Here is a 17,278-nt window from a genome sequence, read left to right as displayed (position 1 = left end):
TCTCAGATATGTAACTGCAACCACAGGAGTGCATCTTTCAACACCAACAGCATAATCTCTGTAGTAGAATATTGAGAAAAAGTACACAGTGCACTTTCAGAGGCCAGAAAATATTTATAACCTTCACCAGTACGGTTTCTGTGCTATGGGCAGTTTCCATCCATAAATCCTGACTGAAACATCTAAGAGATCATTTCCTTGTCAAACTACGTTAGTTTTTCAAGAACTTTTGAAATTAGAGGAAGATTGGTCTATAGTTTTATAACTTTAGCTGGGACTGATTTTTTTCTTTTTTTAAGAGTAGTGGTTTAATTAGAGACACCTTGAAAGTCTGCACATACCCCATTGACAGAGAAACTGATCAGCACTAGTGAAAGAGGACAGTGTCTAAAGGACACGACTTAGAAGACAAATTATTGCAAGAGTCATTTAAAAATCACCACATACAAGGTTTTAATTGTCTGAAAATCGTCAGATGGGGGGAAGAAAAAAAAAAAAAATTAGTCAATGCACTACAAATATTTTATGTTACATAGATTAGAGATCTTTCATCTGCAACTCAGACATCGACAGCATCCCACCAAACAAGCAAAATGTGAACATTTGTCATTCTCAACATCCCAACTCATGAGCAAGGACAACTCTTATCAAAATATGCTTTGCACATTACAGTAAAAATTAGCTTCTAAAGTAAACTAAGTGACAAAATAAGAACAAAACATATGGATACAAGTGTATTTCTTTTTACAAAAGGTAAAACGAAATCATACAAACTGTTTAAATTTACACAATGTATCTGACAAAACCAAGCATATTTTTCACAGCGAACCTGATCCGTTCCATTTTATTCCTCCAGAAAAGCAAGTGTGCTTCGGGGGGGGGGGGTGAGGTGCAGGTTTGCATTTAGGACATTCAGTATTCACGTCTCGATTAAGCTGAAAAGGTCAGAAGTACCATTCTGGCACAGAAGGGGGATGGAAGGTCTGAGGGGTCTAAATAAAGGGCTAAAATGCCCATTAACAGTTAAATATATACCAATGACGCTTTGTGGAATGTCCAAAAGCTCTGAAAACTGATGCAACCAGAGTCCTTTCAAAAAGTAAAATAGACTAAGACTTTAGTCATCAAACTTTATTTTCCTCCCCTGGGGTTTGCCTCCAAAACCACCGCCACCTCTTCCACCTGAAACAAGAAAGACGGGAAACTTAATCTACCAGACAGCATGTTTAGTTATTTTACAAAACAAAGAGGCACACGTAGACATCGCTCTGTGTCAGTTAACTCTTGGAACAAATGTTCCAAGAGTTAAGCTGGTAGATTTTTACAACAAATATAAAAATCTACCAGCTTAAAGCTGCATGTCAGTTAAACCTGTGGCTACTATGGTCATCCTTTAAGAGTTTAATCCCTTACCTCCGAAACCACCGCGTCCCCCTCCGCGTCCACCTCCACGAGGTCCTCCTCGTCCTCTTCCACCGCCACCACGACCACCAAAACCGCCAAAACCACCACGGCCTCCTCTGCCACCACCACCTCGACCGCCGAAGCCACCACCACCTCTGCCTCCACGGAAGCCACCTTCACCCTTGGGCTTAGCGTAGTCCAGAGTCACCTTGCTGCCGTCAATCTCTCCATCCTCCATTGCCTCCTTAGCCGCTTTGCAGTCGTCCTCATTGCTGAAGTCCACAAAGCCGAAACTATAGAGCCAGACAGGTTAGGGGACGATACATTTATTAATTAGAATCTGTTTCCGTAACTCTAATGCAGTGCCATGAATTAAACTATTTTACTTTGTTGGGTGAAGTACTGGTTTTTAAATAATTCATCTGAGCAAAGTAGTCTAATTTACACCACATCGAGTCTGTTTCACATCAGACATGGGCAACTGCCACTAAGGCAGCTGCCTGTTTAACTGCGACTTTGCTCTCCTTCTCATACGAAACCGTACACTGTCACTGTTAGACAGAGCGGTGCTCAAGAGAAGTGCCGACCGTGAGAAGGAGTGTTTGCACCTGTTCAAACTTACCCTTTTGATGACCCTGTATCTCTGTCTGTAACTATCCTGGCTGCTACAGCACCCTCAAAGGCATCCTTGAGGGTCTCTTCTGTTGTGTCCTCAGAGAGACCCTTGACAAACAGGGTTTTAGTTGGACCTGGTAGAGAAGATGGCATCATGTAAATAAGCAAAATAATACCTATCTGGGCAAATCTTAACAATACAACAAATTAAAATTCATGGAAAGATCAGCTCAGGACTTGACTATCTTTGAATCTTCACAGAGTTTCAGGAGATCAAGATTTCATCACAGCTGGCTGAGTCTTAACTAAAGAGACAACTGCTTGGTTTCATGACCTACCTGAGTTTCCCCTGTTCCAATCTCTGCTCTGGCTGTACTCCAGTCGGATTGATCGGCCTTCAATTTCTGTGTTGTTGAAATTTTCTAGAGCATCTTTAGCATCATCTGTGCTCTCAAACTCCAGAAAAGCAAAACTAAGGAAAGAAGCACAACGATAGAAAGAGTCAACATCTGTTTTGAAGTACTTCATCTGAATGTCTTGCTGAGGGCTATTAGGGTTAAAATGTTTCAATTTTGTTGTTTTACAAAGTTTACTGCAATTGTTGCACAGCAGACATAGGCAACACCCATGAAGGTGGGCAGGCCTGTTCTAACTGTGCACTGGCTCTACTTCTCGTGCGAATCCAAGTACTATCATGAGGAAGATTTACAGGAGCTCAAGAGAAGGCGCAGGTGTTTTACACACCATAACTACATTTTAAAGATCGAAAGCCCTTGGTGGGCTTAAAACACGATCCTTTACCAGTGGCCACACAGACACTCACCCTTTGGGTCTGCCATCTCTCTGTGGAATCCTAATAGAAACAGCTTTCTCAAATGTGGACTGCAGCACTTCCTCTGTTGCGTTGAAGGAGAGATTGTTCACGACCAGGGTTTTGCTGGCTGCTTCAGATGCTACAAAAAGAAAAGATGAAACATTTTTCAGCCGTCTTATATTATGTTCACTATAGATCAGTACATTTGCAGAACTGGCATTGGCCATACAAACACAGACACTTTCATTAAGAGTATAGATACTGATGCATTATAATAATTGAAATTATTAGAACTGCTTGCTACAAGTAGTTTGTCTCACAGTTCTACAAAATATCTCAAGCTTACCTGATGCTCTGGCTCCCATGTGGCTCTTCTCTCCAGTATAGTCAATGATGATGGACCTCCCCTGTACTTCAGACCCCTGGGTCTCCTCCATCGTCCTCTCTGCATCAGCCTCAGTTTTGAACTCTACGTAAGCAATACTGTAAAAAACAAAACAAAAACATGGAACATACTCTTAAAAACAAAGGAACTGAGTGATAATGATGAAAAGTAATCAGCAGTTCATGGTCTACAACTACTGCCCATAACTTCAACTGTTTACTATGCTATCTAGGATTATCAGTCCAAACTTGTAGAGTCCGAGTTAATAGTAATAATTTAAATAATCAATAATTATTGATTGCTGTGCTTTTTATATATTTTTTCCAACCACTGTCTAATGTATGAAACATTTACAACCTACCCTTTGTTTGAAGTATTCTGGCCAGGAGGCACCCGGATTTCTACTGCATCTTTAAAGATCTCTTTCAGGTCATCTGCCGTTGCGGAGAAGGGAAGGTTCTTTACAAACAGTGTCCGTGCGTCCTTCTCTGTGGGCCATATGTCAGTGTCAGCGCGGGTACAGGAACAAAATTATTTTCCACCCACAAAGAAATGTTTCAATTCATGACATCATTACCTTTTTTGCTGTCTTGCGAGCCTTCTTTGCTGCGGGCCTTTTCCAGTTTCACTTCCTGGCCCATGACCTTTTTGCCGTTGAGCTCCAGGCCCTTCTGCAGGTCCTCCTCAGATGCAAAGTCCACATAGCCAAATTTCCTGTAGAGTTAAAAATGCAAGCAACATCAGACATGCCGCCTTCAATGAATTCAAGTGTCACAGACCAGTTTCTTTTTTTAATTTTACCAATAAAACAAGGGTGCTGTCATGCCATTTACAATGACAGGATACTTATATCTTACCATAAATTTAGCTGTTAACTGTGAAATATTAACAAACTGAGTAAATCATTAACCGTTTCTATCAACCGGCTATGGCAGCCAAACTGTCTTCAGATGTTAATCTTAACGTTATCATGGTGATACAAACAGAACAAGTCAAACACAGCTGATATTTGCAATACACTCAAAATCAATCACTTATACCCAACGAGTGCATTTTGATAGGCAAGAATAAGCCAACCAGAAGGGATTAACAATTAGGATTTGTTTTAAATGCAATTCTTACTTGTTTCCTCCTAACCGCACGTCTGTGATCTCAAGGCCGTTTTTGGAGAAGAATTTCCTCAGCGAAGCTTTGATCTCATCAAAATCTTTGCTTGAGTTCAAGTTTCCAACAAACAGAGAAAACGCTGGCAAACAGGAAAACACTTCAATTACTTTTGGTGTAAAAATGCATTATTGATATTTATGTTAGACATAAAGGAGAATTTTATGATTAGCATTAAGCCTCTTGTTGATAAACGTAAAGAAAGCTTATTAAAACAGGCAGAATATATTTATTCTTACCCTGTCCTTCTGACTTTGCTTTCTTGGCAGGTGGAGTGTCCTTTTTGCTCTCAGCCTTCCTCTTTGCGGCTGTGGGTTCTGTTCAGGAAGGAGAATGACGATAAAAACATTGAGTGGGGTAGTGAGGCTTCACTGTCCACATCATCAACAAAGACTAAAGTACAGTACATAAGCCATATTACAGCACACACACATCTTTATTAAAGGGTGATGGTCACTTTTAAGTGACTTTATAAAAACTGTGAGAATAACACTTAATTTTTAATTTTTATTAAAAAAAAATTATTATTTTTTTAAACCCCCCAAACTTACTTTCTTCTTCCTCCTCCTCATCGTCGTCCTCCTCATCGTCTTCGTCATCCTCCTCATCGTCTTCAGACTCTTCCTTGGCTTTAACCATGCCTGCTTTCTTTGCCTTGGTGGCTGCTGGAGCAGGAGTAGTGTCCATTTCCTCTTCAGAGTCTAAAAAGCAGAATCATTGCCAATGACGTGAATCTCACAGTAACTGTGGCCGAATTCAAATGCATTGAAAACGAGTATTACTGTGCGTCAGATAGTTCAAAAGGTGACATCATACGTGATCAGTATTAAGTCCCTTGTTGATCATCATACAGTGTTAACTATTTTCAAAGACAATGGCTCCTGTTAAAAACAAAAAAGAGAAATGCGAGGCTCAGTCTTACCATCATCGTCTTCATCATCATCTTCTTCAGATGACTCTTCTTTAGCAGGCTGAGCCTTTGCAGCCTTGGCAGCTGGCTTTGCTGGAGTAGCCTTCTTGGGGGGAGGGGCTTCCTCTTCTGACTCGTCATCATCATCGTTGTCGTCGTCATCATCAGAGGACTCCTTTGCAGGCTGAGCCTTCACTGGGGGCTTTGCTGCAGGCTTAGCAGCTGGCTTGGCTGCCTTCTTGGGTGGTGGGGCCTCTTCTTCAGACTCATCTAGACAAGAAAAACACGAGCTTTCGTTTTAATTGCAGAAAATTTTCAACAAAACCTCTTCAGAGTTCAAAACAGGGCATTAGGTTGTAACAGCGATTGAGGATAGGACCGGCAGACAGTCAAATACACACCGGTACCGAAGACATAGCGCTGTCTTTGTTTTTCCTCCGTACATTACACACATGAGTACTAAACAACCACATGCATGCCAAGAAATGGAGGATGTTTTGGGACGCATTACATCATCAGATTGTTAGCACAAATGCTTGGATCAGATTAAAATGAAGCCATCAACAGTTTTGTTAAAAACACAGTACAACAGTAATTACTATCAGTCACACAATACCAAAAGCCTTACCATCCTCCTCATCATCATCGTCATCATCTGACTCCTCTGCTTTTGCAGCAGCTGCCTTAGCTGGTGCTTTTTTGGCTGGAGTTGCCTTTGCAGGTGTCTTCTTTGGTGGGGGGGCCTCCTCCTCTGATGATTCATCTATATATGATAAATAGCAAAATTGTCTTAGGCAATATTATGCTTACTTTAAGAATGATGTACAGTGTGAAGTTTTACCCTATTTATTTAGATCAAGAACGTATATTATAAATTTGGACAACACGACACATTCACCAGTTAAGTGGAAACAGCAGCTTTCATAACTTCGAAGGTTTTCTTTCTAAAGACCATCTGTTTCACTGTTGTAACTAAAATGTCAAAAGCACAACATTTATCATAACTATTAAATGCATCAGGCATCGCTCAAAGTTCGAGGGACTCACTTTCTAACATTTGGATGATCCTTAAACACCAAAACACACACAATAGGTCAATCTCTATATATTAAAGCCCAATTGATTATGTGAGTTATGTGAAATATGAGTATCATTCAATTAGTTTCGTTTTGGTCCTTTATTACTTACCAGAATCATCATCTTCACTTTCTGCTTTTTTGGCAGGAGTGCCATTTCCAACACCTTTGGTGCCTTTGGCTGGTGTGGCTTTCTTCACCGCTTTAGGTGGTGGAGCCTGCAGTATTTAAAAAAAAAAAATACAAAAATAAAAAACACTTAATACCACATTTTAAATATTTTTTTCTAGCCATAAAATACTTGAGTCAAAGTCTATGTACCTCTTCTTCCTCATCACTGCTGTCCTCTTCGCTGGATTCCTCCTCCACTTCTTTGGGGGGTGGAGGGGCCTTTTTCTTCTGAGCTGCTTGCTTATTTGCTGCCTTCAAAAGAAATCCCAAAATGCAAAAACTGTTATTACCAATGTTTTTAAAACCCAACAATAATGGAGCCTACAAGTAGCCAAGCATAGATTCCGGTAAAGAAGAGGGTCTAACAATCATGGCACCCGCTGCAGCATGTCCGCAAACATGAGGGGCTTTAGGCCACGTGGAATTCCACGGTTAAAATATAAACCAGGAGAGCCGTGCTGCTGGTACAATATTTAAATCATCAACGGCAAACGGTCACGTGAGTTTAAAATAAGCCACCCAAATTACACATGAGCGCGCCGATGGATTTTCTCGGTTTTGGTTGCTTGCCTCGTGTGTCACTCAGAGCAGGCGCAGAACCCACGTGGAGCTCTAGAGGTCGGTCAGCTAGCATGCTGGGTAATTTTACCATTTGCTGACAAGCATTAAAAAAAAGAATTTTATATATAAACATATGCCGAACAGTTATCCAGAAAGTCCGTTACATGACAGAAAGTGTTTAAGTGGGACAGTTTAAACTTAACACCGAGAACTACCATTATTTCCACAAAATGAAGGAAATTAGAATCAAGTCCGGGTATGAATACGCTAATGCTAGTTGTTAAGCTAGCCGCGTGCTCAAATTTTCGGTTTTTACAACAGTTTTCTAACAAATGTTGGTACAGGTTGGCAAGCTGGCTATAAATTGATTTTGTTGAAGTCTTTCTATACGCCATACTTAAATCAAGAGCGCGCCCGAAATCCACACTAAGCAGCGGTTTAGCTTAGCAGGCCAGAGAGCCAAAAGCGAGGCACAAACATGGCTGATCGCAAACGAAAAAGGCGTAGTAAATGCGGCAACACCACCACCATGTTGATTCATTTTTAAAAAAAAAAAAAAAAGAAAAAAAAAAAAAGAGGCGACAATCGGAGCTTTACCTGAGCGGACATTTTCTTTTTCCGCGAGTTCACCCCCCCTGTTTTTTAACAAACGCACCAACTTCTGCTTAAAGGCCTCGTGCGTAAACACAAGCCCTCTTTCTATCACAAACGTACGCACTATTTTAAAATAGAATGACGTAATCTTACCTTTGCTAACTTCACCATTGTGCTGTTGTGTGTTTCAATAAAACACGAGAAGCTGGACGTCTGAAGATGAATTTAAAAAAGAATAGCTAATGTATGCACGTGGACCTGCCTACTCGATGGGACATTGGACAGGAAAGACAGAGACGACGAAGACGCGCTCTGTACTCCCCTTCTTCGCGCGCTCTCGCCGACCCGCCCACATGACTATCTCTACCAATCACAAGCTAATGTATTTGCGTCGTGCCCGCGCCTCACCCCACATACAGGAAACATTGAATTTTACTACTCCAAGGAAATACTGTATAACTATTCTCGTCTCACTATATCACTAAATACATGACAAAAATACTAGGCAGCACTGTCAAATCTACCGTGTTTAACCTTTAAAGTCAATGTTATGACAGTCTGTATTTAACATGAACATGTATTATTTACATTGTTAATATATCATTATTATTATTATCATGGTTTTGTTTTTAATATACGTATAGTTATAGATGTTTACAGTTAAAATGTTAAAGAAAACTATTTTCGGCAATTTCCCGGACTTAACGCTACATAAACCATATACAGCTTATTGTCACATATACCATACAGCTGTTTACATGGCCACGTGGTTCGGCACGGTTGCCAAACTATCAACCACGTGTAGTCCACCACGAGGTACACGCTACACAGTGAACAGTGATAGTTCCCAACTAGTATAGTATAGTATAGTATAGTATAATCTAAATACTTCAAAGTGGGGGTATACATAGTAGTTCAGTCCAGTTTTAGTACATGTATTTCATGTAACTGTATACATTTAAATAAAACTTAAAAATAAAAAAACCCCTCTATGCAGGGGTTTTCCATGCTCAGAGTTTGCCTTTGCATGGATGACTACACACAGGAAGGATGTAAGCAATAGGTGTTTGTTGCCTTTTTGGTAGATGTGTGCATTTAAAATGATAATAATAATAATATTTAGGCTTTTTTTTCTGCAGTGAATGAACCTCTTTTTAATCGCCATTAAGTTGCCACTTTTACATTGTAGATAATTTTAAATGTAAATATTCATACATTGTTTTTCTGTTGCACAATTAAATCCTGGAGCCAGCCGGCTGATTCCCAGGGCAACATGAAGAGCACGTTTGAGTAATTAACCCTCAACACCACACAGAGGCAGCATTGCATTTAACATCACTCGGTCTTACAGACTAGTCTCAGTGAATTACAGCTACCTTTGATTTGAGAAAGATAATGTAACTTTATTGGTCCCTTCTTCTTTGTAATAATAATGATAATAATGAAAATAATGATAATCTAACCATTCTCTCGAACTTCAATATCTTTTGTAGTCAGAAAGCTCACAGAGTAGCCATTGTTCTACCTGTCTACCTGTACAAAATGTTGCATTCTGTCCAACTTTTCCCCCTTTTCTTAGTCTTGCTGTGACATTCTGGACTTGTGATCACAACTGTAGTTGACTGTTATTACAGTCGTCCCACTGTTGGTGGTTTTAAAGCATATCAGTATAACTGAAAAAACTGTTTTTGTGTAAAAACCAAAACAAAACAAAAAAACAACAACAACAAAAGAAAAAGAGCTACTGAAATTGCCATATTGAGTTAACAAAGGTACATACAACTACACAGCAGTGTCTATGCTGAATTTGCAGAATGAACAGGTATGCCTCTTTGCAAAAACCCTCCTGTCACTCTGACTCTTGTCCAATTATTCACTGCTGTCTTTCAGCAACAATCATATGACCCCCTATGAGCAAGCGCTTTGGCAATAGTGGGAAGGAAAAACTCGCTTTTATCAGGAAGAAACCTCCAGTAGAACAATGCTCAAGGAGGGGCACCAATCTGCTGCGACCGGTTGAAGGTAAATGGATGAAGACAGGACAAAGACATGATGTGGAAAAGAGCCAGAGATTAATGATAATTGAATACAAAGATGTGTTTAAACACAGTGAGTGAAAAAGGTGACTGAAGAAGAAACATTCAGTGCATCATGGGAATCCCCCAGGAGCCTACACCTATTGCAGCATAACTAAGGGAGGATTCAGGGTCACCTGATTCACCTGATATGCTTTATCAAATGGAAAGTTTTAAGCCTAATCTTAAAAGTAGAGATAGTGTCTGTCTTCCAAATCCAAATTGGAAGCTGAAGAAGGGCCTGAAAGCTGAAGGCTCTGCCTCCCATTCTACCTTTAAATACTCTAGGAACAACAAGTAAACCAGCAGTCTGAGAGCGAAGAGCCCTAATGGGGTGATATGGTACTAAAAGAATACAAAATCACAAAGGAAAGATGCACAGAATTTCCCATTGTCTTTACAGCCCTTTCATTTTATTTCTTAGTAATGTTTTCCATGAAGGGGTATCCCTGGCTCCCTATGTTCAGGAAATGGGAAGATTCAATCCCTCTGCATCAATGCCACTTCATTAGTTATGTCTTTCCACTACAAGGTTGGACCGGAGCCCTTTTTGCTTTTAATTGTTCATGATATAGATTCAACAAGGTGCTGGAAACACTCTTCAGAGATTTTGGTCCATATTGACACGATAGCGTCACACAGTTGTTGCAGTTTGTCAGCATCACATCCATGATGTGAATTTTCCAATCCATCACATCCCAAATATGTTCTACTGGGCTGAGATTTGGTGAATGCACAGGCTTTCTCAATACAATGAACTCATGTTGAGAAAAACAGATTTGGGTGATTTGAGCTTTGTGACTCATTATCCTCTTAGAAGCATTCTTCAGAAGATGGTCATAAAGGGATGCACATGGTCAGCAACAATACACAGGTGGACACAAGGGGCCCAAAGTGTGCCAAGAAAATATCCCTCTCACCAGTGCATCAAGCTGAATCACTGATACAAAGAAGGATGGATGCATGCTTGCATGCCAGATTTTGATCCTACCATCCAAATGATGACCGATCAGACCAGTTTACATTTTTTCAGTCTGCCTTTGTCCATTTTTGTTGAGCCTGTGTGAACTATAGCCTCAGTTTCCTGTTCTTACCTGACAAGAGTGGCAGCTTTTGCGGTCTTCTGCTGCTGTGGCACATCTTCTTCAAGGTTCAACATGTTGTGCATGCTCTTCTGCATACCTTAGTTGTAACAAATGTTTATTGGAGGTACTGTTGCCTTCCTGTCAGCTCAAAACAGTCTCCAATTCTGCCTTGATCCTTTGTAATCAAGAAGACATTTTCATCTAGAGAACTGCTGCTCACTGGATGTTTTTTTTTTTTTTTAAGAAACTTCTCTATAAACCCTAGAAATGGTTTTGTGGGATAACCCCAGCCGATCAACAGCCTCAGGGCCTGTTTTGTATGTGTGTGTGTTTAAAGTTGTGTTACTATGAATTTGACCATCCTACAGTCAATAATATAGGTTCACAAAAAAGAGACAAGCACATCTAATTTATAATTACAAATGTGTTTTCACAGTACGTGTGCACTCTCGGTTTGCTTCTGTCAGTTGTACTTCTCTCCAGTTTGCAAATCGGTATCAACCTCAAAGTCAGCACACATTCACAACACTCACACCGTAAATATCATGTTTCATGGTATTAGAAAGGAAATCCTTGAAAAGACTTTTACATTGACTTTACTGTATTAATTAGCTTGTAAAGTGTTCTCTCTGTATTTTTCTGGCTCTCACCCCCTTTTGTGTAATTACACCATGAAACCTTTGAGCAATGGACCTTTTTAGAGTTTCACAACTGAGCAGGATTTGTTGTCTTTTTTATGCTTCTTTATTATAATCTGGGTGTGTTTGTTTTCCTTTTTAATATCGCGCGTATATAGCCTTTTCTCTATATGCTTGTCTTGTTTTAAGCCTTTTAGTTTGGAAACTACGAGATAAAAAAGCCATTTTGCTTATATATCATCTTTATATAATGTTAAAGTATGTTATTCCTGCAACAGTTTGGCTGTCTGTGCAGGATGTACCCTACTCCCCCCTCCCCATGATGAATTGGAGAAGCATAAGAGAATGGATGGATGGATAATTTTAAGGTGAATTTACTGCTTATTTTAAATAATATCGCTCTTAACTGGATGTAATGTGCAACAGAATTAGAGGAACATGGGGCAATCGTGGCTCAAGAGTTGGGAGTTCGCCTTGTAATCGGAAGGTTACCGGTTCGAGCCCTGGCTCGGACAGTCTTGGTCATTGTGTCCTTGGGCAAGACACTTCACCCGTTGCCTACTGGTGGTGGTCAGAGGGCCCGGTGGCGCCAGTGTCCGGTAGCCTCGCCTCTGTCAGTGCGCCCCAGGGTGGCTGTGGCTACAACGTAGCTTGCCATCACCAGGCCTGGATGTGTGGGTGAATGACTGGATATGTAAAGCGCTTTGGGGTCCTTAGGGACCAGAAAAGCGCTATATAAATACAGGCCATTTACCATTTACCATTAGGAGGAAGTGGCTTTCTATCATCTTTTTAATTAGTGGTTTGGGATTACAGAATTGCCTGAATTCTAAAGATCGCTTTAAGTCAAAATGTAAATTTTCAGTGTTTTCTTCTATTTGTGCAGCAAATTTGTGCAAGAGCTTTCAACAGTGTGGGTAGATCATGCTAGGTTGAATGCAGCAGTATAGATGCAGCACTCAACAAATCCTTATTGTTTCATATAAACATTTTATCTGATAACACAGAGTTTCAGATATTTGCTAATGTTTGAAACACTTTTTCAAAATCCAAGCAGCATAAAATCTTTAGTAAATGTTAAACTCTGGCTCTCTGTACCAAAGTGTGCCTTTTGTAACATCAACCCAACCGGCTACAGCAGATGGCTGCCCCTCCCTGAGCCTGGTTCTGGAGGTTTCTTCCTATTAAAAGTGAGTTTTTTCTTCCCACCATCAACAAGAGGGGGTCGAATGATTGCTTGGTTTTTCTTTTCTTTCTAATATTGTAGGGTCTTTACAACATAAACCGCTTCGAGGTCACTGTTTCTTGTGAATTGGCGCCATAGAAATGAAACTGAATTGAACTGAATAAAAATGAATGGCGCTCCATCTAACAGCAGGGCAGTCTTTGTTTCTCTTCTGACAAAACCTCCAGAAGCCAGGCAGAAAATGCTCACAAACTAGAATTGACTAGTTTCACGGAACACACAAAGACACCGAGATCAAAGATGTAAGTGCACATGGAATGTCCGTTTTATCGTTTTTGAAAACATTTACAACTATTTGAGACAAATGGGAAAAAAAAGGCAACAAACAGAATTGACCTACAGTTTGCATCCATTTCCAAAATGTTACATAAATAAAATTCATATTTATAAATATCTCTTTTTTTTATAAACATATAAATAGATTTTAAACATAAATACATTTATGCAGGGAAAGATGAAGTACATGAATGTACAGCAGCAGCAGCAGCAACAATATACAGCTTTGCGGTATGTAGTTTTTACACCATTGTCCGCCATGTTGTACTACGCATCTGTGTTTGTATCTGTTGACCATGTTGTATGGTATACATATATGTACTGTATATATGTATATATACCTGCATATTTATTGTATATATATATAGATCTATATTAGGATTTTGTAGTATTGTCATCCAAGTCTTTGTTTATGCTGGTCATGGTGACTTTCGTACCAAAGAACAATCATGATGAGTTTTTCTTTATTTTCCCCTTCTGGTAAGAACAAACTCAACTTTTGTCATCCAAACAAACACATCGTCCAGAGATCTAGAAAAAGAGAGGAAAACAAAAGCAAAAGGTTAGTCTTTCAAGGTCAGCCTAATGAACACATGTTCATTTATTCGATCTTTTCTTAACGTAATACGTGTATCAGTCAGGGAATCTCCAAATTTACTTGTTGGTTCTTTACTCATTAACTCACTTCTCATCTAGCCACTTTACTTCAGATTAACTCACCCGTATGGTGTTAACCAATGAAAAACACACTCACCCATTGTTAGTCACTAACACTCCCCCATACGGATTTCAGAGTTTACCATAAAATCGAAAAAAGGTGTGAAGCCTCAGGACTAATCGTGTGTCACTTAGATTCCCCAATCCTTAATTAACCCACACAGCCCCCTTTTCAGTTTATGTTAAAAACACTTAGTGAAACAAATGCGTTTCCAAGAAAGATCTTGACAACCAAATATGTGCGTGAATGTGTCTCTGCAACCCCACTTCCGTCCTCGATATCTCCCTGCCCTTTTTCTTAAATGTGATATATTGTTCTTGTGTTATAGAAGCAGATGGGATCATTCATGATGATGTGCACAGATACAAGAGTGGACTTCCTAAATGCTCACTGGTTTCTTTCCCATACATCAGCTTAAGTGGGCTATCCACTTAAACTATCCTAAGACTATCCTGTCCTAGGAGGTAATGCTACAAGGTTAAGGCTTGATTATTTCCCTAGATTGAATATTTCTATGTCAAAGGCAGTTAGTGAACCACAATATTTTCCATGTAGCTGAACCATGCAATGCTGCATAAATACATGTGTCTTAGGTATATGACAGATAATCCTGTAAAATCATCCTTTTAACGTGAGGAATACCAACATGAAATTATAATAAATAAAATATTAAAAAATAAATTATTATGCCCATTTCATTAACCAGGCCATTCTTTTTTTAAATCCCTGATTGTAATTTGTCTCCGTCTTATCTTTCAGCATTTATTCTTTCATTTCATTTCACCCTGTTCATTCTGGGCTCTGTTTACATGTCACTGTTTGTGGCTGCACTCACCATTCATTGCAGCGCTGCTCCAGCCCTAGCATCCCATGCCGCTGATGGTGCCTATCCTGTCCATCTTGTGTCCGAAGCAGCCACTCCGTGACGAGGAGCCAGCCTTCTTGCTTCCCGATTTGTGTTTCCTGTTTGGGGGTTGATCGTTGAGGAGACGAGCCAACATGCCTCTGGGCCGGGTGTCCACCCGTAAATCGCGCAGTAAGCGTATCCGAGTGCGCACAGCGTCGAGCCGTCTCTCCCTCTCCTCCGACTCCAGAAACTCCGCCAGCTCCTCGCCCAGCAAACTTCTAAGAGACTGAAAGATAAGAAAATAAATAAACAATCTCTCCCTCAGGCAAATAAATTGTGCAAAGACAAATGCTTTTGATGAAAGTGAAATCTATGGTTTGTGCCCGTTTCAGCAGAGCAGTCATTATATGCTAAATGTTTGAGGTAAACCTCAGCTTGGCATATATTCTAACGCTTTCACAAACGTAATGGCCAGGGGGGAAAACGCGTTGGCATTTTTCTCACAGCACGGCACTCAAAAATTCATTAACTTGTATCATCTAACCAAAAACAACTTTGGGAAAGATCCACGAGACGCTCCAGTCAAGAGGTTCAAACCTCGAAGGAAACCCCTGAAGAAGGGAACATCCCGAGAGGGTGCAGTACTTCTGTTTTATTAAGTTACCTACTCTGACACCTCGCTCTCAAAGTGAAGAAAAAAATAAACAAACTTAAAACAGGTGCGTGTAGCTTACTTATCTGTTCGTAAAGTAGACTGTAACGAAGACCTCCAACATTCCCAAATTTTAGTGAGCTTAGCAAAGAATTACAACATTATTTCAAACGAGTATTTTTTAAAGGGTCAGCTTTATTCATTCGGGCCAATTCTATGCGTAATTGCGATTTTACGCACAATTTTGTTTTGGTTTGGTGAATCTTATTTTGACAACAATTAATAAATACATAAAATTCCAAAAATGATGTTGATAGTCAGTATAATCGCTTTTCAGAGTTATTGTAAAGCAAGAATTTTAATGTTTTCCCCATATGTGGTTTCATTTAAAAAATCGCATTGGGGCGATTTAAAGTCTAAAAATATCAAAGGGATGCTCGGAAACAAACTTTCACCGGCTGTTTCGGTTGCATGTCACTGAACATGCCGTCTGTTTGTAAATAAAGTGCAAGTCGACAGGGGTGTTACACTCCGAGTGTGGAAAAAGACAGATTTTCCCCAACAGCTTAACAAGAACCAAATTGTGAAATATGATGCGCAAAGCTACTGTCCTGGAGGACCTGTGCCACAGAACAGCTTATTCAGTATTCAGCTTCCAGCAGCTTCAGTCCAAACCAATCAAAAGGTTCTCCTAGTCAGTAATAACAATACAAGTGACTTTTTCTTACCTTCTGCTGCGCTTGAGTTAAAGGTTTTGCCCCCATCCTCACTGAAAGTAAGGTGACCATAAGTCCACATGCTACAAAGTATGACAAGTTCATTTTGACAAGTCTAGCAGTTGTTCGGGGATTCCTCTGCGCTGCAGTTCAGATCGAAGGACGTTAGCTTCAGCCAATCAGCTTCTAAACACAAGGAGAGTCCGTTTTTTACTCCAAAGCTCCTCAAGTGCTTCTCTAACTCTGTGTATTAATCCTCGCCGCTTTATAGCCAGCCCATGGTGATGTCATGAAAACCTGCGTAATGGTTCTCCTTCCTCGCCTATTCACTGTTTTTTGTACCTGCCTCTAAGCACGTCACGCCAGGGATTAATTAAATGATACAAGCTCCGGTCATCGCGGTGTTAGAGAAAATGATATAGGCTATAAGCTATCAAAAGGCACAGACTTTAAGCTTTTAGACCTCTGGCTGAGATGCAACAGCTGAAACCAAAGGTGGTTTCAAAGGCTGCGCGTCAAGAGCTGAAGAGCGACTTTGGCAGTGAAATGAATTCTAGGATGCCAACCGCCTGTCCTGCGGAACATCTTAAAAAGACATACAATATGCTGCGCGTGGATGACATATCCTGTTTTCTTTAACGAAGCGAAAATTCAGAGTCTGCTACTGGAATTAAAGGAATTAGGTCATATTTTAGATACCTTCCAGAAATTCAAATGTGATTTTCTTCATCTAATCACTTTTTTGGAAGGCACCAAGCGGAATTTTACCAGAAATAATCTGATGTGTTACTGCGCCACTCAAGCCCCGCGTTTTTCATTTATTTATTTAAAGGGTAAAACTTTATTATTATTATTATTATTATTATTATTATTATTATTATTATTATTATTATTATTATTATTATTATTATACAGAAGAATGCAAACATACAGAGATGGAATTATTAAACAACCCAGTTTAAGTCATCTGCTCGACGTTATTTACATCAGAGCATGACATCAGCTAAGGGGGATTCACACCGAAAAAACTTCAGACGGTTCATGCTGATTCATAAAAAAACAGAGACACTCATTATAAGTCATGTCATGTGTCTGGATGTAAATGGCAGTTCCCCATAAACCTTTTAATTAGATGGTTTTGTGTTTCATGGGTATCTTACAGTTTGTTTTCTGTCTTTAGATCAGGTAGCCCACTTACAGAGAAGAATCTCAGAACTACTGTGGCTACTCCGACACACACTGGATGTGTGGAGCTGTTTAGTCAGTCACCTCCAACACAGAAAGGAGGCTGACTGTTCAGTAGCATAACTGTACAGTGTCCAAGCACCATA

General features: G+C 39.9%; 2 protein-coding genes and 2 non-coding genes across 4 annotated transcripts; all 4 read right to left on the bottom strand.

The window, feature by feature from the left end:
* Positions 1 to 428: 428 nt before the first annotated feature.
* On the bottom strand, positions 429 to 8,032 carry ncl (nucleolin). Its single transcript, XM_031759301.2, has 16 exons — positions 7,848 to 8,032; positions 6,690 to 6,791; positions 6,481 to 6,586; positions 5,921 to 6,055; positions 5,305 to 5,562; positions 4,934 to 5,083; positions 4,622 to 4,699; positions 4,341 to 4,464; positions 3,796 to 3,932; positions 3,580 to 3,706; positions 3,180 to 3,316; positions 2,843 to 2,972; positions 2,358 to 2,491; positions 2,027 to 2,153; positions 1,414 to 1,697; positions 429 to 1,182 (listed from the first exon to the last, which is right to left on the bottom strand). Exons 1-16 carry the CDS (start codon positions 7,863 to 7,865, stop codon positions 1,118 to 1,120), a joined length of 2,112 nt encoding a protein of 703 aa, XP_031615161.1. The 5' UTR covers positions 7,866 to 8,032; the 3' UTR covers positions 429 to 1,117.
* On the bottom strand, positions 1,860 to 1,986 carry LOC116335589. Its single transcript, XR_004200654.1, has one exon. It is a non-coding gene; the product is annotated as a small nucleolar RNA SNORA75 (small nucleolar RNA).
* Positions 5,645 to 5,784, bottom strand: LOC116335590. Its single transcript, XR_004200655.1, has one exon. It is a non-coding gene; the product is annotated as a small nucleolar RNA SNORA57 (small nucleolar RNA).
* Positions 8,033 to 12,981: 4,949 nt separating the features above from the next.
* Positions 12,982 to 16,171, bottom strand: nppc (natriuretic peptide C). The gene is made up of 3 exons (XM_031759313.2): positions 15,960 to 16,171; positions 14,568 to 14,865; positions 12,982 to 13,545 (listed from the first exon to the last, which is right to left on the bottom strand). The coding sequence occupies exons 1-2, from the start codon at positions 16,050 to 16,052 to the stop codon at positions 14,593 to 14,595; spliced, it is 366 nt and encodes a 121-aa protein (XP_031615173.1). The 5' UTR covers positions 16,053 to 16,171; the 3' UTR covers positions 12,982 to 13,545; positions 14,568 to 14,592.
* Positions 16,172 to 17,278: the final 1,107 nt, after the last annotated feature.

Source organism: Oreochromis aureus, linkage group 15 (genome assembly GCF_013358895.1).
Source record: "Oreochromis aureus strain Israel breed Guangdong linkage group 15, ZZ_aureus, whole genome shotgun sequence".
NCBI lineage: Eukaryota > Metazoa > Chordata > Actinopteri > Cichliformes > Cichlidae > Oreochromis > Oreochromis aureus.
The sequence above is the reverse complement of the archived record's forward strand: the minus strand, read 5'-3'. Positions and strand labels throughout refer to the sequence as shown.

Excerpts from the sequence above, each read along its gene's own strand:
- ncl (XM_031759301.2), bottom strand. Across the intron at positions 5,563-5,920 it reads CGATGATGATGAGGAGGATG|ATGAGTCTGAAGAAGAGGCC; the intron begins GTAAGGCTTTTG and ends TTTCTTGTCTAG. Across the intron at positions 2,154-2,357 it reads TTGGAACAGGGGAAACTCAG|GTCCAACTAAAACCCTGTTT; the intron begins GTAGGTCATGAA and ends CTTCTCTACCAG.
- nppc (XM_031759313.2), bottom strand. The coding sequence starts at position 16,052 with ATGAACTTGTCATACTTTGTAGCATGTGGACTTATGGTCACCTTACTT. Across the intron at positions 14,866-15,959 it reads TAACTCAAGCGCAGCAGAAG|TCTCTTAGAAGTTTGCTGGG; the intron begins GTAAGAAAAAGT and ends CTTATCTTTCAG.